The following is a 21,025-nucleotide window of genomic DNA, read 5'->3' on the forward strand; positions in this document are numbered from 1 at the left end:
GCCTTGGCAAAAAAAAAAAAAAAAATCCAAAGAACACCTACTAGGAGTGAGGTATTGAACAGATTCTCCCCCACAAGCTCCAGGAGGAACTAGCCTTGCTAACCCACACCTTGATTTTGGACTTCCAGCCTCCAGGACTATGAGAGAGTAGATTCTGTTATTTAAGCCTCCCAGTTTGTGGTCCTCGGTTATCGTAGCCTCAGGAAATGAATACAATACTCGATATTGTGATTTAGTGTCAGTGATTTTTATTAACTAAAAAAAGTGTAATTTTAGGGAAAAATAAAGGAAAATAATAGTGGTGGGTGATATAATTTGATATAAGAAGGATGTAATGTTCTCTCATTTTAAACACTTATTGTGGGTGGTGATCAATTGAATATTATCTAAAACAATATAAGGAGATTTTTTTATAAAACTTCTTAATATCTAATATAAACCATCTCTTCCTAGAGTTTTGGTTTTTTACCTTACTCTATATTCCATTACAAAAATGACTTCATTTGGTGAATATTTTTATTCTTCAGCATTTGAAATGAAATTTATCATCCCAGTATTCAGTTCTCAAAAAAAAGGTTAAAATATAATAATATAATCAAAGATTTTAATATTGTCAAAGATGCTACATCTAATGGATAGAAATTTCATGGTAATTTCTTATTTGTCATGGAATAATGTTTGCCAGTTTATTAGAAAAACAGCCTTAATAATTAAAATAAATGCAAAGGATATATCAGTTTTTAGTGTGGTATTTTATTTTCTCTTTCATTTTATTAAAAATTAATAGCGATGTAAGCTCTGTTGAGAGGATTTAAAACCAATCAAATATATAAAATCTCAACTGAGGCAGCCCTGGAGAAGGGCACCAGTGCTGTGGAATGGTGGCAGACTTATTTTGCTTTAAATGCTATTTCACACTATAGAATTGGTTCTTGTGTGTGTGCTATCTTTTATTTGGAAGGGGAAACTAGCTAATTATAAAGATTTCATTGAATTGTGAAGGAAAGAGAAGGACAGAAGGTTTTTACAGTTGGTAAAAATAATAATGATGAAGATTAAAGAACTATTAGAGATCCAAACATATTGTTAATCATGAAGAAAAGTGGGGGAAGATGTTAATTATTGATTGGTTCTTTGGAGAGCAAGGGAAGTCCAAATTTACAAGGATATTAGAAACATGGGACAAAATCTTTAATAAAGATATAAGATATACAATAAGTTTTTTATATAAAGATATAATAAAGATACAAGGCAAATATTAGTCATGGTTGATAGACATTGGATGACCATCTTGGTCTGCATGGTTAACCGAAGGGCATCTGAGCATCAGGCTAGAGATGAAGTCTAGCAGAAGAAAAACTGTTAGATTGGACAATAACCTTAGGTTCTCTTTTGACACTGCTGTGTGCTAGACAACTATGTGTATCTGGGTGAGTTGTTTAATCATGGTAGATCTTGCTCTCCTTGTCTCTACAATGAGGGAGTGGGAGCAGGATTGCTCTGAGTTCACTTCCAGCTCTACTTTGTATGGTCACTTAAATAGCTATCGAAAGATCAGTCCTTAAAAACTGTCTTTAATTTTCTTTTAAAACATTAAGTGTATTTGAAAGGGGAGGCCTTGCTTCCATGAATAACTTTTCTGCTGCCTTTCCAAGTGGTGGGATTACTATTGTGTGTGCAGTAGGTGCTTAGTAGGTACATATTCTCCTCGTCTCAAGGGCCTGCAGGCTTTATCTGCTCATCCCTGTTGTTCCATTTGGATGCTGGGCTACTGCCTACAAACAAGGAAATTCTTTGAAGCATGATAACTTGGGTGGGAAATAGAAGAAGAAAATTGTTCCCTGGGGATTAATTTTATAAGTGTTCATGAGCTTTACAGTTGATATTCAAGAAGAGATGCTATAGGGGTGACACTAAGGGTCAGGGAAAAGACCATTTAACACTTCTTAAAATGCAAAAACAAAGCAATCTTGGTTCCTTAAAATAATGCTTATATATAGTGCTGGTGATAATGCGAACCATTTAAATGGTTTTGGAAAGTAATATAGCAATGCATAGCAACTACAAAATTTTCCATACATCTTTATCTGCTAATTTCACTTCTAGAAATTAAAAAATATATATGGAAAAATACTCAGAGGTTAATTGTAACATCATTTATAATGGAGAAATAATCTAAATATTGAAGCACTAGACAAATGATTAAAATGTACATCTGTGCTTCCCAGGTGGCACTAGTGGTAAAGAACTTATGTGCAGGTAACATAAGAGACCTGGGTTCAATCCCTGGGTGGGGAAGATACCCAGAAGGAAGGCATGGCAACCCACTCCAGTATTCTTGCCTGGAGAATCCCATGGACAGAGGAGCCTGGCAGGCTGCATGCCATGGGTCACAAAGAGTTGGACACAACTGAAGCTACTTAGGATGCATGCACGCCTCCCAAAATAAGGGGCAGCCTTTCATAATGCAATTATGAAAATATTTAATATGGAGAGTATATCTAATAAAATAATTTAGGTAAGCAAACTTACCCAAATTATAGTAATCTCTTTATAACTGTGTAATTATTATGCATGGATAGAAAAGTAGAATGACACTTGATCAAAGTAAAAACATTTTGATTGACTGATGGTGTCATTGTTAGTAATTTTTGAAATTTTTCCTTGTAGTGTTTCCTTCATGCTGATATACTTTTGCCCATAAAATAAGTAAAATATATATTTCATATACTTTTGCTAAATATCACTTTTGTGTTTTATTAAATTATATTTTCAAAATTTTTTCATAGCATTCTGAGTCAATGTTAGGGTCACTAATCATCCCAGTTTGCCTGAGACTGAGGGAGTTCCCAGGGCTCCAGATGTTTAGTGCAGGAACGAAAAAAGTTCTGGTAAACCTGGAGGAATTGGTCATCCTAAAGCATAGTGGTGGTGCTAGTGGTAAAGAACCTGCCTGCCAATGCAGGAGACTTAAGCGAATGCATGGATCCCTGGGTTGGGAAGATCCCCTGGAGGAGAAAATGGCAACCCACTGCAGTGTCCTTGCCTGGAGAATCCTGTGGAGAGAGGAGCCTAGCGGGCTACAGTCCATGGGGTCACAAAGAGTCAACTGAAAGCAGTTTAGCACGCACACACAAGTACATTAACATTGTTGTGCAACTCTCACCATCATCCAGTTCCTGAATTTTTCACCTTCCTAAACTGAGACTCAGTCCCCATTGAACACTAAGTCCCCATTCCCCCTCCCCACCCCAGTCCCCAGCATCTGCCAGTGTACGTTCTGACCCTGTGAATTTGACTAGTTCTAGGTACCTCATCTAGAACTAGTCAAATTGCACTTAGCAGCAGCAGCAGGTACTCATCGGAGAAAGCAATGGCACCCCACTCCAGTTTTCTTGCCTGGAAAATCCCATGGATGGAGGAGCCTGGTAGACTGCAGTCCATGGGGTCGCGAAGAGTCAGACACGACTGAGCGACTTCACTTTCACTTTTCACTTTCATGCTTTGGAGAAGGAAATAGCAACCCCCTCCAGTGTTATTGCCTTGAGAATCCCAGGGACGGGGGAGCCTGGTGGGCTGCCATCTATGGGGCTGCACAGAGTTGGACACGACTGAAGTGACTTCGCAGCAGTAGCAGGAACAGGTACCTGATATGGGCTTCCCTGGTGGCTCAGACGGTAAATCTGCCTGCAATGTTGGAGACCTGGATTTGATCCCTGGGTCAGGAAGATCCCCTGGAGAAGGAAATGGCAACCCACTCCAGTATTCTTGACTGGAGAATCCCATGGACAGAGAAGCCTGGTGGGCTATAGTCCATAGGGTGGCCAAGAGTCAGACACAACTGAGTGCCATATAAGTAGAATCAAACCGTATTTGTCTTCACATACTGCGTATTGAAATGCATTTTTAAGGTTTACTTAAAAGGCCCTCGCATCTTAAAAGTCCCTTTGGAGGAAACTTTTCCAGAAAGATTCTCTGGAAGAGCAAACACATAATTCTGTTCAGGTTTCCTAGTAACCATGTGAAATAAATCCAGTCCAGAAAGTGTCTAGGTAAGAGCATCGATTACTCTCAACATCTACCCTTCACTGAGGCTGTTAGACTGACTGCTGGTCTGTGAAAGCAGCTCCTCTTTAATCTCTGCATGATTTCAAGACTTACTACTTCTAGGATTTCATTTACTGGGTAAATTCCAAGACTGGATTTCGAAAATGGGCACTGTTATACATTATCTAAGGTGCATCTGACTTGATCAATATTAGAAACTGAGTCACTTTATATTTGAATAAAAGTGAATGTCATAGTTTAAAAGGCTTTTTTTTTTTTTTGAAGTTAAGTGATTAGCATTGCTATTTCTACATAAATTAATTGTCACTTTTTGGGGCATGTCAGTTTATTCTCCATCTACCGTATGTACATGTTCCTAAGACCTTATAGTATTTAATGAAGAGATCCTTTTTAAGTATTGATAGCCACAAGAAAATTATTCCATGTTTGATCTGTGTTAAAGAATCAAAGTCCAAGATCTTTGAATGGAACTTAGAATAAAAATGTAATTAGGTTACATCCCTAAAGTCTGATATATCTTTAAACAAGACTGCAAATGAAACTTTATTAGAGCTTCAAATGAATTATTTCATTGCTTTTTTTTTAAATTCATTTTCTTCCCCTTCTCTTTCATGTCTGTGTTACTGACATTGCGGCTTGTATTTTACCTGTCTTTTTCAGGGTGATTTAATTATTTACCGCTTAACGAGTAGTACAGAGAGGAAGCTTCATTCAGAGGCGCCTTCTCTGTAGTGGGTTTCTCTTTTTCAAAGCTTTGCGAGGAGGTCTTGTATAGAGGCACCAAGGCTGCAGTTCTTGCCCCACTGGATACACCATTCTGAAAGCAATATTTCCTCTTGTCTCTCTGAGCAGAGGTACTGCCCCAGAAATATCTCCCAGGAGGGGCCACTGTCCAAGAGAGGGGTGCTGGGCACAAGCTGGATGAAGTGTGCTGTTTCCAACTAGTGTCTTAAAGGCTTTCCATTTGAATAAGTGATACTGTTCCATAGTATTTTGTATTTGAAGCATTCTATAGAAGAGGCTCATCCAGGGTGCTGACACAGCTTTTTCAGTGCCCTTTTCAGCCACACCCTGAGGTTGGCACTGCTGTCCTCGTCTCAGAACCTTTAAGAAAGGGTGGAAGAGGTCCGATGATATCATGGCGTTGGTGTCTTTGCTTTTAAGTCAAACATTGGGCAGTTTCCAAAAATGGGTCACCTTGAACAAGTAAAGTCATCATGAGCTTTGGGCGTCAGCTCTGCCACCTGCTTGGTATGTGAATTTAGGCCATAGAACCTCTGATGCTCATTTTCTTTACCCCTAAAATGTAGATACTATTATCACACACATGTGGAATCTAAAAAAAAAATGAAGATAACAAAATGGGAGCAGACTCCCAGATACCAAGAACAAACTAGGGGTTACCAGTGAAGAGATGAAAGCGAAGAGGGACAAGAGAGGAGTAGGGAATTAAGTGGTACAAACTGCAATGCACAAAACAAGTAAGCTGTAAGGGCATATTGCACAGCACAGGGAATGTAGCCAATTTTCATAACGATAATCTATAAAAATTTGGAACACTGTTGTACAACAGAACTAATATAGTATTGTAAATCAACTATACCTCAATGAAAAATAAAGATTTTAAATAAGATGAAGATGCATATATATGCGTATATGCACATCTGATATATTGGGTTGGCCAATATATATGTGTATATGTATGTATGTGTCTATATATGTTAACCACTATTAGTGCTTGGCACATGGTGAAGTGAAGTAAAGTCGCTCAGTCGTGTCCGACTCTTTGCGACCCCATAGACTGTAGCCTACCAGGCTCCTCCATCCATGGTGTTTTCCAGGCAAGAGTACTGGAGTGGGTTGCCATGGTAAGGACTCCATTAAAGTTATTTTTCTCCCTTCATACTCACCTAAATAGATTACTTTGTTAGTTGCTGTTGTTTAGTCGCTAAGTTGTGCCGAGCTCTTTGCAGTACCGTGGACTGTAGCCCATCAGTCTCCTCTGTCCCTGGAATTCTCCAGGCAAGAACACTGGGGTGTGATGCCATTTCCTTCGCCAGGGGATCTTCAAGACCCAGGGATCGAACCCGTGTCTTCTTTACCACAGGCGGATTCTTAACCGCTGAGATACCAGGGAAGGCCTTCAGTTAGTTAGGTTTTTGTAATACCGAAAATTAGCAGATACTGATTTCAGTCAGAACAGCCACACCACGTATGGGGAAAATCCTCCTCCTCCCCCTCCATCTCCCATAAGAGAATCAATAGCGATACTTCAGCATCTACACGCCGCACCTTTCTCTTGGCTCATGTAACCATAGTACACGTCATCAGAACGTGGTTTATTTAAAATCGTGAGCAACCTGAAATTCAAGTAAGAATTGCGTGATTGATCAAGTCCAGAGCAAAATAATTCATTGGTGGATCTAATGTCAATATTGACTGTATTTCTCCTTAGACTTTTATGTTTGTCAGCACTTTTTACTTAGGATTTTTCAGATGAGGTGGAAAGCTCTATAAGCTTTTTAATGGCTAGTATTAATTTCCTGTTGTTTATACAAGTGGTTTACCCTTTAAAAATTGTTGGAGTGATTTCAATACTTCCAAGTATGAACATTTAAGAGCAAAGCTGCCTAATGCTTAGTCCTCAGAAATGATAACACTTGGATAGAAAGAACCATCTGAGCATAATGATAAGTGTAGTTTAAGTGTGCACCATGTCCACCACTGACCACAATTCAACTATCCAAACTCACAAGCAACCACAGTCAATAACAGTTCCTGCAGGATATTTTAGAAGTCCAGGCAAATTGTTTGGAATTTAAAAATTAACTCACCAGCATTGCCAACATCAGTGATAAAGGCTTTGGTCCTTTTCTCCCATGCCTGCCTTCCTGTCTTCCTGGGACCTGTTTTCACTATTTGGTTTGGTGACCTGTATTCTTTAAAAGAGGCATGGCAGCACACCTCCAACATCCCTCTGAAATCTTTGCTCAAAACAATAAGGAAAGGATTCCAGTTTTTAAATAGCACCTTGAAAGTGAAAGTGTTAGTCATTCAGTCATGTCCGACTCTTTGTGACCCCACGGAATGTAGCCTGCCAAGCTCCTCAGCCCATGGAATTGTCCAGGCAAAAATACTGGAGTGGTTTGCTATTTCCTTCTCCAGGGATTTTTTTCTTCCCAACCCAGGGATTGAACCCAGGTATCCTGCATACTGGAGTGGTTTGCTATTTCCTTCTCCAGGGATTTTTTTCTTCCCAACCCAGGGATTGAACCCAGGTATCCTGCATTGCAGGCAGATTCTTTACCGACTGAACCACCACCTTGCATTTTCTCTAGACATCCCAGAGAAGCTACTCAAAAGTTACGGGCACATTGTCTTCCCAGTTTATTAGGGATGCTATTGAATTTCAGAATCAAAATCTTTGTTTTCTGGCATTCCATCTTGCACTGGTGTGCAGTGGGTGAGAACACAGAACAGATCTCCCCTGATAAGAGATAAATCCTTAAAAGTGATAGTTTCCATTGGGAAGTATGACAGACCTTTAATATTTCAGCATGGATCATGCCGTTATAATTATCATAATTGAATGTTAAAACCCAAATATAAATTGTTCATGCAGTTAAACTGAAATGGAAAGCAGTGTCTTTTGTTTTAATAAAAAGGCAATAATAACATTTTTCTCTTTTTGCTGCTGTTCAATATTGCTTCTAACAGAGTTTATGCCTACATCATACGGAATAGTACCAACTGCCAAAGATGTCCAGTAGCTTCAGATTAAAATGTAATATAAGATACATAAAGCTTTATTGTTCCTTTAGGTTGTTGTTTTAGGCCAAAGTGGAATATTTCCTTAAATTCTTCAGCAAATGTGCACCATTTACAACTAAATATGCTTATGACTTATACCAGGGCTGCTGAAGAAATAGGCTTTATGGGCCTGTCAAATTATTCTCATGCAATTGTTCCTGTAGCATTATTTTTACTGGCAAATGTACAAGTTGATAGAAAAGGAAATAATTAGCTACTTTCAGAATTGCTGATGCATGGAGCTAAAGCAGGCCAGCCTGGGCGTCTTAGAGATTGTGACATTTGAAATTGCCTGAACAATACCAGAGCCATCTTTGGACATAATTAACACCTTGCCTAATTAATGTCAAGTCTAGATAGAGTCACAGCCTATTTATGAAATATTATTTTATTTCAAACTTGCTTTCACCCTTATTATATTGCAAACTTTAGATCCGTGTGCTGTTTTCTTAAGTGGAGCAACTTCTTTTTTTTTTCTTTTCCCTCCCCCTTCGAGTAATCAATGCACTGCTGAATGAGTTCATTTTAATGCACTCAATCATGCCTCTAATGTTCGTAGCTTACGGGCGCAAGCATCAGTAATGCAGGAATGTTATATGGCTTTAGTTTGGGCCATTTCATAAAATATTCATGGAATCAAAAATGTGCATCAAAATAGCGGCTGGGAGAATTACATTTATGTTCCTGCTTTTATGGCAGCTTCACATTTAAACCCATTTGTGTTAATATCTAGTCAATCTTCCTACTTTAAAAAAAAAAAACCTAAAATGGGAGAGGCCGTATACATTCTCCTTTGCTTAATATTTGTTCTAGACATCTGCTGTCGTCCAACAAATATCTATAAACTTTCAGAGATGTTGTGCCAGGAAAGAGGGGTAAGCAGCAATCTGGGTAACACCCAAATGTGTGAAACCTCGTTTTCTCTACATAGTGTTTGTCTTAACATCCTACCAAGCATTGTGCAGTTTACAACACTGTCCAGGTTTTTGTTTGTATTTTTAAATAAACGGGGGGATTTCTTGTTTATGTGGGCTTTGGGTAAAGGGAACTCCTTTGTAGTAGTTTTATTTTAAGAGTACACTTTCTTTTAGATGAAAAACTGTAAACATATACCAACCTTGTTGTTTCTGTAGAAAAAGCAAAAACAAACCAGAAACGTCAAGAAACGGTTGAGACTGAGCCTGCTTCTGTGCACGTCTGGGTTCTTCTAGTTTGCAGGTGTTCACAGTGTGTCTCCCCCTGTGGTATGTCTTGTGATATGTTTTCTGATAGTATCTCATGTTCTTGAGATAAATTGATTATTGATGGAAGGCCATCTCCAATCACTCCCACAAAACATCTTGGCTCCATTTTCTTCCCTGATCAACTTGAAATATGAGTGGCTGCTCTGGGTTTTTGTTCTGGTGTAGAACCAGGCACTCCTAGTGATGAGACACGGCATGGCTTCCTCATCACAGTTACTCCTGTAACTCCTGTGATCTTCGTTGCTCATAGTGATGAGTAGTTCCTGGTGCAAGAAGATAAAGCTCATGTCCCCATACCTTTACCATCTATGAATGTGCCTGAACCCTCCTCTCTTTGGTTTTCAGTAAACGTTTACTTTTGTGATACCTTGTTCTAATTGTTTTTCTTCTCTCTGCCCTCTTTCTCAATGAAAAGCAACGTTAATGCCTGAAAATGCCAGAGAAGGATGATTGTCTAGACACTTGTCCTTCAGCAAGATTGATGGTGGGATCTGGGAATCTTGCCTGGCCCTGATATAAAGCTCATTTGGTCACAAAGGGCAGACACACTGAACAAGCTGAAGAAGCTGTAAAGGGCTTCCATGAGCCAAACTTGAAAATCTGACTTAAGATCTTCATTTATAGTTACATTTTACTTTGTCAAAATAATCACTGGGTTGAAGACCTTTTATACTATTTCTCTCAGGTATATTAAATTTAGAATTTTTAGATAAAAACGGGATGCATTATGTCCTAATAAATATCTAACTTATATGAGTCTTTACTCATAAAGTAAGAAAATCTTTAAAATCCTGTTCACCATTGGAAATATAAATTGGATGGAAATGATAACTTTGTTAGTCATGCTTAAAGGAAAATATTTTCCTATTTAAATTCATATGCTCCCTTCATAGACATTTTAATATTTTTAAATCAAATATTATATACCATATCATAATATGTACTTTCACATTCTGACCAGCATTTAGAAATTACAGTCAGGTCATTTGTATGCTTATGATTATTTGGATCAAATCCTTGCTGGCTTACTTACTCTCCTATTTACCACTTTAGAAATGATTCCCTACATTCAAGAAGGACTGGAAAACTCTTCTTCCTCTATGTAAGCACCTCAGTTTAAAACAGTGCTGATCACTACTATATATAAAATAGATAACTAATAACTAATAAGGACCTACTGTATAGCACAGGGAATTCAATGCTCAAAATAACCTATATGGAAAGAGAATCTAAGAATGGATATATGTATATGAATAACTGATTTCCTGTGCCTTACACCTGAAACTATCACAACGTTATAAATGAACTATGCTCCAATAAAAATTTAAAAATAAATAAATAAACAGGGCTGATCAGAACCCCCCGGGACCTCCTCTGTGGCAAAGTGGTTGGGGAAGCAGACATAAAGCCATGAGGAGCTGGATGTGATCACAAGTTGGGACTATGTATGTGACATCCTAGGTACCCTCACCCCACGAATGTCACCTCACAGTTTAGGTTAAAGTAGAGAATTTAGATGCTGACTACAGAGCTGGTTGTACATTAGACTCCGTCAGGGAGAGCAGTGAGAAGCACATCAGTATGTAGTATCTGTTCATTCATGTTGGAAGTTCTTGTGACTACCTGAATAGGGGCACAGAGTTATAGACCTGGAAGATACTAGAAATCATGTAACTCCAGCATTGTTTTAACTTGAGAGCTTTATGTCCAGACAATCTGACTTACTCCATCTAAGTTTTCCAACTTGTTCTAATATGGTAAAACCAAGCTCTATGGGTGGTTTGGTGACCCTGGATTTAAACCTTAAACATCATCTTTTAGCAGTTTGAGTCATTTAATGTTTGTGAGCCTTAGTGTCCTCTTTGGTGTAAAACTAAAAATCATATTTATCGCACCTGTTTTGAAAGGTTAAATAGGATGATATATGAGGGAAAAAAACCTTTTTTGACCAGCAGCCATCGCTTTTTGAGAAACAGTAGTTCTCTGTATCTTTTACTGAGTATCTTGGCCTAGGCTCCTTTCTAATAGAAGTACACTAGTAATTATCAGCTAGGCAGTACACTGATACTAGTCCCCACTGCTTAATCAAAAATCAAACTCAACTGAAAACTCTATTTCTCAATCATTCCAAGGCTCCCTTCCATACTAATCAACTGAAACCGATGCCCAAGAACCTCTCTTATTTCCTTTCTGCATAGACAGCCTGTGCAGAAATCTGATGACATCAGTTACCGGGAGAGAAGTCTGGCTTGTTTGGAATACCGAGACACAGCCCCCACCCTTCTCTCTGCCTTCCCCATCTTCACCCCCTTCCCCATTTCCTCGACATCTCCTTTCCCCACTTTCCCCCTCCCTTCCCCTTACTTCCCCTTTCTGCCTGATGTGGATCAAATCTTGAACCCAGTTGTCACTTCTCATATACTGTCTACATCATTATGCATTGTTTGCATCTCATTATAATTAGTCGGGTTACCCAGAGCTTCCTCTCCTGGCTCTCCTTCTGGAATGCTTAGTGAATCTGTTATTGTATAACACACCTCTGGACCCTCTTTCCTTATGGTTACTGTGTGTGACCACAGATGCTGTCAGGCCCTTCTTAGTCTCCTTATACTCCCCAATTTTTTTTTTGGAAAACTCTGGTTTACTCACAGTTCCCTGTATCCAACCATCCCTATTCACATGACCAAAGAGAAATATGTATCCATACGTTATGAATAAATGGATGCTGGATGAAAAGAAAGAACTCTGATATACAATCTTTCCAGGGATACGGAGCTATACTTTACAGGCAGAAATATAGTTAACAGAGGAAACATAACACACATATATGTCAATGCTCCATTCGAGTTTTAAAAAAGAAATGAGAGTCATGGGTATTTGGAGAAAGGTGTTTCTACTGAGTGGCACTGCCGGAGAAGTGAAAGCCTGTGCCCGCTTTTGTGGGAGGTGAGAGATTTGTCAGTGAGACGTAAGGACAGAACAGGGAGCTTCAGCCGGGAATATCTGTATCAGAATGGAAAAGAACCTGGCATTATTTTAAGATAGCTCCTGTTACATATTTCTTTTAACACACTGAATATTTTGATGCTAGAAAGAGTAGCAAATGCCAGTAATCGGAAAGAAAATCAGAAAACAAACCATTCATCACCCAGATAACACTGATACTGCTTTGTCAATGTTTTCTGATGATTCTCAGTATTTTCACTTATCATAAACACCTGTCCATGTAATCAAATATTCTTCTGTAATATAAGTTGACTCACTGGAAAAGACTCTGATGCTGGGAAAGGTTGGGGGCAGGAGGAGAAGGGGACGACGGAGAATGAGATGGCTGGATGCCATCACCGACTCTGTGGACATGAGTTTGAGTGTACTCCGGGAGTTGGTGATGGACAGGGAGGCCTGGCGTGCTGTGATTCATGGGGTCGCGGAGAGTCGGACACGACTGAGCGACTGAACTGAACTGAACTGAACGGAATATCATATTTATGGCTTTGCAGTCCTTTATCACGGAGAAGGCAATGGCAAGCCACTCCAGTACTCTTGCCTAGAAAATCCCATGGATGGAGGAGCCTGGTAGGCTGCAGTCCGTGGGGTCGCTTAGGGTCGGACACAACTGAACAACTTCACTTTCACTTTTCACTTTCATGCATTGGAGAAGGAAATGGCAGCCCGCTCCTGTGTTCTTGCCTGGAGAATCCCAGGGACGGGGGAGCCTGGTGGGCTTCTGTCTATGGGGTCACACAGAGTCGGACACGACTGAAGTGACTAAGCAGCAGCAGCAGCAGTCCTTTATCATGTGAAAATTTCATAATACAAGTTTATAAATAGCGCAGCATCACAAGCCACCCCTTCCCATGTTTCTTTGCTGATACACCCTCCTTCTGCAGGGTGCTCAGATTGGTCATGTCTTTACTGAATTTTTGTATAGATCATTTCCTGATTATATATCTCTGTTGTGTTTCTTTGAAAATACCACTTATTTATATGTGCACTTTAATATTTATTTTGATAACAAATTCAGTGCAAAAATCAGTTCAGTTCAGTCGCTCAGTCCTGTCCAACTCTTTGCGACCCCATGGACTGCAGCACGCCAGGCTTTCTTGTCCATCACCAACTCCCAGAGTTTACTCAAACTCCTGTCCATTGAGTAGGTGATGCCATCCAACCATCTCATCCTCTGTCATCCCCTTCTTCTTCCGCCTTCAATCTTCCCCAGCATCAGTGTCTTTTCTAGTGAGTCAGTAGGAAGAAATTATACGCAATAGTCATAGCAGGGGAGTATCCAACCTGTACTGTGCAATGCATCTTATTTTCCGTTGTGTATTTTTATAGCTTTATTGAGATGCAGTTGACATATAATATTATAGAGGTTTAATGTGTACAATGTGTTGATTTGATATAGTTACATGTTGCAAAATGATTCTGACTGTAGTGTTAGCTAACACCTCTATCGTGCATCTTATTTAAGGAAATTGAGCCTAATATGTCCTACATAGGTTCCTGTCCTTTAATCAGTCATGATAAGATTTTCATCAGGACTCAACTATGTATTTTGTTGGAAGAATATGTTGTACTTAAAAGAAAAATAAATAGTGGTTATATTTCATTTGGCCTGTGGATTTTTTAAAAATATCACTATGCCAGCTGTTAAAGTAGCTTTGTTTACTGAGCACTTGCTCTGTATCAGATATTGAACACATATTAATTCATTTCTCACAATAACACCTTGAATAGTTACACTATAATCTTGTTTGCAGAAGCCTTAAATTTGGGCACAGAGAGGGTAGTAATTAGCCTGAGGCTAAACAGCAGAAGGGCTTCCCAGGTGGTGCTAGTGGTAAAGAACCTACCCGCCAGTGCAGGTAGACGTAAGAGATGCAAGTTCGATCCCTGGGTCAGGAAGATACCTTGGAAGAGAGCATGGCAATCCACTCCAGTAGTCTTGCTTGGAGAATCCCATGGACAGAGGAGCCTGGTGAGCTATGATCCATTGGGTCACATAGAGTTGAACACGACTGAAGTGACTTAGCACACATGCATGCCAACAGCAGAAATGGTAAAAGTGGCGTAGGAACTCAGACTGCCTAATTGGAGCCTACAGTTACTCTTAAATACTATTATTGGAGTATCTAGATATAAGTGCTTTTTCAGTTAATTCCAGTTAAGTAACTCCAATACCATAAGAGAGTATTTATATTACAGGATTTTCTGCACATTTCTACAAGTCAATTCACAACCAAAATACAGTCTGTAGTGGGGAACTACAAACTACCCTTCCAGAAATGTGCTTGCTCACATTTTAAGGAATCAAATGACTGTAAGTTAGTGTTTTGACTTTGAGAAGATATATGTTCAACTATATTATAAAATATAATTCAGAAGGGCAGTTGTTACCTTTTATTATTTAAAATTAAGCAGAGTATACAGAGTCTCCTCGGAAAGTTCAGACTTTCAGAAGTAGTTTAAAGCTCCATAATATTTACATTTGAAATCTGTAGCAGATGCACCCTCTCTCAAGATACCTCAGTTATTGAGAATGAATTGCTGCTTTACTGGGATAACAGGACAGCGGAGGGGTTTAGAACATTGGCTCTGAAATCAGACTGCCCGGATCTGCTAAGCCCCTGGCCATGCAATCTTGGGCAAAATCGTTTTGTAAAACTGGTTATTTATTTATTTTTCAGCTGGGCAGTTTCTTTGTTTCTGCACGGGATTTTCTCTAGTTGCAGCAAACAGGGGCTGCCCTCTAGATAAGTGCTTGGGTTCTCACTGTGGTGGGTTCTCCTGCAGAGCACGCAGCTCTAGGGTGCTCAGGCTTCAGTAGTTGTGGCCCGTGGGCTCAGCAGTTGTGATTCCCAGGCTCTAGAGCACAGACTTGATAGTTGTGGCCGACAGACTCAGTTGCTGCACAGCATGTGGGGTATTCCCGAGTCAGGGATCAAACTCGTGTCTCCTGCATTGGCAAGTGAATTCTTTACCACTGAGCCACCAGGGAAGCCCACAGGCAAAATTCTTAACGTCACTCTTTTCTTCTGTAAAATGGAATCACAACAGATCTATATTCCATAGGACTGTTTTGATGATTAAATGAGTGCATATATAGTACATAGCAACCATCCCTTGCATGCATCATGTTGAATAAATGTTAGCTAATATGATTCTCATTAATAATTATTACTTAACATTCACACTGTCTCCAAACATATTCAATTCTCGTTAATTTCTACTAGCCCAAGTATATCCCTTTAACAAGTGTCCGTCCAAAATCAGTGCTGACTGTTCTCAATAGCTAGGACATGGAAGCAACCTAGATGTCCATCTGCAGACGAATGGATAAGAAAGCTGTGGTACATATACACAATGGAGTATTACTCAGCTATTAAAAAGAACTCATTTGAATGAGTTCTAATGAGGTGGATGAAACTGGAGCCTATTATACAGAATGAAGTAAGTCAGAAAGAAAAGCACCAATGCAGTATATTAACACATATATATGGAATTTAGAAAGGTGGTAACTTGATTCATGGGGTCGCAAAGAGTCGGACATGACTGAGTGACTGGACTGAACTGAACTGAATGATGACCCTATATGCAAGACACCAAAAGAGACACAAAGAACAGACTTTTGGACTCTGTGGGAGAAGGCGAGGGTGGGATGCTTAGAGAGAATAGCATTGAAACACGTATATTACCGTGTGTGAAATAGATCACCAGTCCAAGTTCGATGTATGAAACAGGGCACTCAAAGCCGGGTCACTGGGACAACCCTGAGGGATGGGATGGGGAGGGAGGTGGAAGGGGGGTTCAGGATTGGGGACACATGTACACCCATGGCTGATTCATGTCAATGTATGGCAAAGCCACCACAATATTGTAGTTAGCCTCCAATTAAAGAAATTAATTTAAAAAAAAACAGTGCTGAATCTCCGTTCCATATTGAGATAGCTCCTTTCAATCAGCTGAAGTCCTCTTCAGCCTTTTTAGAAAGACTTGAATGCATTCCGTGGCTCCACCCTCCTCCACGCCACTTGAATAGTAAAGTACAAGAAGTATTAAAAATATTTGAAGCTATATTCTGGTCTGTGGTTGGTATTTATGAATGGCTTTTATTCCTCAGGTCAGCTTCTGGAAGCTGCGGAGCATTATGAAGCCTTTCATCAATTGACGCAAGGGCGGATATGGAAGGATGAGACAGGCCGTGTTCTCAACTTGTTGGCCTGCGAGAGTCTCCTGAGGACCTACAGATTACTCTCAGACAAAATGCTGGAAAATAAAGAATACAAACAGGCCATCAGAATTCTAATAAAAGCTTGTGAAATAGCCAAAGAAGGTGGGTGGAAAAGAGCACTCTCACACTGCTGCCTTTAATGGGCAGATGCTGCTTCTCCCAAGAGGGAGGTAAAAACCGTCAAGTGTTTGGGTGATTATTTCCTATGAAATGCAGAGACAAATGCCATCAATATACTTTCAAGTTTCACTGTAAAACAGAGGGGCCTTAGTGCTGACAACAAGAAATCCATTAGTTTCTTGAAAGCTTTATCTCCCAAATTGCAACCCTCTGGGAGTAATGTGATAAACCAATAAACCCATAATGAGAAGGTAAGGTCATTTGCAAAAGTTAAGGGTGTGTGTGTATGTGTGTGTGTGTGAGCGCACGCTTAAAGTCATATATTTCTTAAAATCTGAGAGACCTTTCACTGTTTGTAAATTCCCTTTTGTCAGGTAATAGGAAATATATGATGGATATTAAGTTAGGAATAACAGGAAGATGAGGTTTAGTATACATTAGACCCTTGCCTGTCAAAGTGTGTGGCCTTTGGACTGACAGCATCAGCATCACCTTGAAGCTTGTAAGAAACGTAGCATCTCCGACCCCACTCCAGACCGACTACATCGGGATCTGCAGGTTTGCAAGACCCCCAGGTGATTCATACGCACACTCACAGCAGTGAAAATGCTTTTGTGAGAGCTGTTCACATGCTTGATAGTCTATATCATTTGCATATGGATAAAATATAAAGAAAAATTTGGAACATACATTCATAAGCTTTTACTTTGTGAGATGCAAAGTAAAATAAATTACCTCAGAGTAATTTATTAATCGAGTAGCCCTTTCATGAAGGAGGAAAAGATGGAAGTTATGCCCTTGAACCAAAGTTCATTAGCTTGTGTTTATATTTAATCAGCTGGTTTACTGAGTAACAAATGGGTTAGTTGGAGTAAATAGGACTGATTTTCTGGGTTTGATTTTAATTTTTTAAAGAGTGAAAGTAAAAGCTTATTCTCTCTGTTACTTTTTAAAAATATTATTAGTTGAAATATAACATTGAAAGATGTATCCCATTGAATGAACTGCTCTTGAATGAATGGTGATCGAGTACCTTCCCCAAAGGGGTAAACACTGACATGAATAGTTAGCTCTTAGATCAATTTCAGCAGCTAACTTTAGTCATGTGAAAAGTCATGTGGAATTTTAATGTAAGTTAATGTTATTGGTTAGGAAAAGGTATTTCACTTTAGGTTCATATTTGCTAAATCATAAGGTAATTCATAAAGAAAGCAAAGTTCTTAGGGTCTCTTCCAACAGTCAGAGCCTGTCAAGCAGTCTTCTTTCTGAAAGCATCTCTCACTTTCCAAAGGACAGATAAAGAGAGTTGGAGAAAGCCAACTTCTTATGCTGTAATAATTTTGAGTATCCTTTGAAACCAATAAATATTTGTGCCCATATTTTTCATATAAGGAAGAACAACAGGTTAAAAGATGGCACAGTATTTCACAGAGCCCTGACCACTACTGAAATGCTCTGGAACAAATCACCCCTTCTTGTTGCCTTCTACTTTGGTCAAGGAGCCTGAAGCCGCAAGCTGATGATTGCATGCCTTGCCTCCCACATTGGAATACATTGCATTTGAAGAAGACTGATATCCATAGTGCACCAGCTCCTTTGTTAGGGCGCCTTCGTGCAATGCGCAAGTATAGCATCAGCCATACAGTGGTCTCATGACTCTAGTGTTCTATTATTTTCATAGTTCAATCATCATTGGCCTTTAATAAATTCACAAAGCTGTACAAACATCAGCACTAACCCCATACTCTCTAAAGTCACGCCCCACACCTTTCTTCCCCTGTCCCCTGGTAACCACTCATCTTCTTTCTGTCTCTGTGCATTTGCCTCTTCTGGATAGTCCACACAAATGGAATCATACTGTGTATGTTCTTTTGTGTCCAGCTTCTTTCACTTAGCATCATGTTTTCAAAGTTTATTCATCTTGTAATGTGTATCACTACTTCATTCATATTTATGGCCAAATAATACACTATTGTGTGATTACTATCACGTTTCTTTATCCATTCATCAGTTGATGGACATTTATGTTGCTCCCACCTTTTGTCTGTTGGGAATAATGCTACTCTGAACATTTGTGTACATGTTTTCAGTTACTCTGGGTATATACCTAGTTGTGGAATTGCTGGGTCATATAACTCTATGTTTAACTTACTGTTGTTGTTTTTGTTCAGTCACTTGGTCATGTCTGACTCTTTGCGACCCCATGGACTGCAGCACGCCAGGCTTCCCTGTCTTTCACCATCTCCCGGAGCTTGCTCAAACTCATGTCCATTGAGTCAGTGATGCCATCCAACCATCTCGTCCTCTGTCATCCCCTTCTCCTCCTGCCTTCAGTCTTTCCCAGGATCAAGGCCTTTTCTAATGAGTCAGCTCTTCGCATCAGTTGGCCCAAGTATTGGAGCTTCAGCTTCAGCATCAGTCCTTCCAACGAATATTTAGGACTAACTTACTGAGGAACTGGCAAAGAGTTTTCCCAAGTCACTGAATTGTTTTCCATTCCCATCAACAATGTATAAAGGGTTTCACTTTAGCCACCTCCTCGCCAGCACTTGTTGCTCTGTCTTTTTATTATAGTCATCTTTAGTAGGTATAAAGTGATATCTCACTGAATTTATTTTGCCTGTCCCTGTTGGTTAATGATGTTGAACATCTCCGTGTGCTTACTGTCCATTTGTATATCTTCTTTACAGAAATGTGTATTCAATTTCTTTGCCCATTTTTAATTGGGTTATTTTTCTTTTTATTATTGAGTTATAAGAATCCTCTAATATTCTAGAGCAAGTCCTTCATCAGATTTGTGATTTGAAAACACTGGGTTTTCTTTTCCCTTTCTGATGGTATCCACTGAGACTCAATTTTTTTTTTTTTTATAAAGTGCAAAGTAATCCTTCTGTTGTTTGTGCTTTTGATATCATAACTATGAAGGTTTTCACTAATCCAAAGTCATAAAGATTTACTTCTATATTTTATTCTAAGAGTTTTATAGTTTTAAGTCCTATATTTAGGGGTGTGTGTGTGTGTGTGTGTGTGTGTGTGTAAAGAGGGTCCACCTTCATGCTTTGCATGTAGGTATCCAGTTGCCCAGTACTAGTTGTTGAAAATGCTCTTCTTTCTCAGTCTTGTCTTGGGATTCTTGATAAGTTTCAGTTCAGTTCAGTTCAGTCACTCAGTCGTGTCCAACTCTCTGCGACCCTATGAATCACAGCATGCCAGGCCTCCCTGTCAATTACCAGCTCCCGGAGTTCACTCAAACTCATGTCCACAGAGTCAGTGATGCCATCCAGCCATCTCATTCTCTGACGTCCCCTTCTCCTCCCGCCCCCAGCCTTTCCCAGCAAATGTGAGGGCTCGTGTCAGGGGCCATCTTTGTCTTATTCTTGATCTTAAGACAAAAGCTGTCAGTCTTTTGCCATTAAGTTTAACATTAGCTGTGGGGGTTTTTGTAGATACTTTTTTTAACAAGTTGAGGAAGTTCCCCTCTATTCTGAATTTGTTGAGGGTTTTTTAATCATAAAAAAAGGGTTGGATTTTGTGAAATGTCTTTTTCTGCATCTATTGAGATGAAAATGTGGTGTATCCTTTCTATTGAACATAGTGTATTACATGGACTGATTTGCACATGTTGAATCAACCCTGAATTCCTGGGATAAATCCAGCTCAATCCTGGTGTTTAATCCTTTTTATATACTCCTGCATTGGCTTTGCTAGTAATTGTTGGGAATTGTCTATATTTATGATGGATGTTGGCTTGTAGTTTTCTTTTCTTGTGGTGTATTTTGATGTCAGAATAATAGTAACTTCATAGAATGATTTGGGAAGTGTTTTCGCTTAGTTTTTGGAGGAGTCTGTGAAGAATTGGTGTTGAATGTATTTTTAATATTCGATAGACTTCATCATTGAAGCTATCTGGGCTTCTTTTGTGGGAAGTACTTGATTTCTAATTTAAGTTCTTTACTTATTGTGAATCTATTCATATTTTCCCTCTCTTCTTGAGTCAGTTTCAGTAATTTGTGTCTTTCTATTTTTCCATTTTATCAACTGTATCTAATTTGTTGGTATACCATTGTCCATAATATTTCTTTATCTCTGTAAGAACTGTCGTGATTTCCCTCATTCATTCCTGATTTTCATAATTTGAGGATTTTCTTTTTTTCCTTGTTCAGTCTAGCTAAAGGTCTGTCAATTTTGTTGGCTTTTTCAATGAACCAACTTTTGGTTTTGTTGATAACCTATTTTTTTTTCTATTCTCTATTTCACTTATTTCCTCTCTAGTCTTTATTATTTCCTTCTGCTTGCTTTAAGTTTAATTAGTTATTCTTTTTCTACTTTTGTAAAGTGAAAAGTTGTTTCCGTTTTTAAAAAACAGGCATTATAGCTGTACATATCCCTCTATGCTCTGCTTTAGCTGAATCCCACAAGTTTGGGGGTTTTGTATCTTCATTTCCATTCATCTCAAGGTATTTTCTAGTTTACCTTCTCATTTCTTCTTTGATCCAATGATTATTTAGAAGTGTGTTTAATTTCCACACAGTTGTGAGTTTCTCAAATTTTT

At 39.1% G+C, this 21,025-nt stretch overlaps 1 protein-coding gene across 1 annotated transcript in view; it reads left to right on the plus strand.

Moving 5' to 3' along the window:
- The window catches only part of TTC29 (tetratricopeptide repeat domain 29), a 249,786-nt gene that overhangs the window by 53,489 nt on the left and 175,272 nt on the right, over nucleotides 1-21,025 (plus strand). Inside the window, exon 5 of the mRNA XM_088827845.1 lies at nucleotides 16,243-16,455. Coding sequence (XP_088683971.1) covers nucleotides 16,243-16,455 — 213 coding nt within the window. The remainder of the gene's footprint in view (nucleotides 1-16,242; nucleotides 16,456-21,025) is intronic.

This window comes from Moschus berezovskii, chromosome 19 (genome assembly GCF_049115385.1).
Source record: "Moschus berezovskii isolate FMDL1 chromosome 19, NW_MosBer_1.0, whole genome shotgun sequence".
Taxonomy (NCBI): Eukaryota; Metazoa; Chordata; class Mammalia; order Artiodactyla; family Moschidae; genus Moschus; species Moschus berezovskii.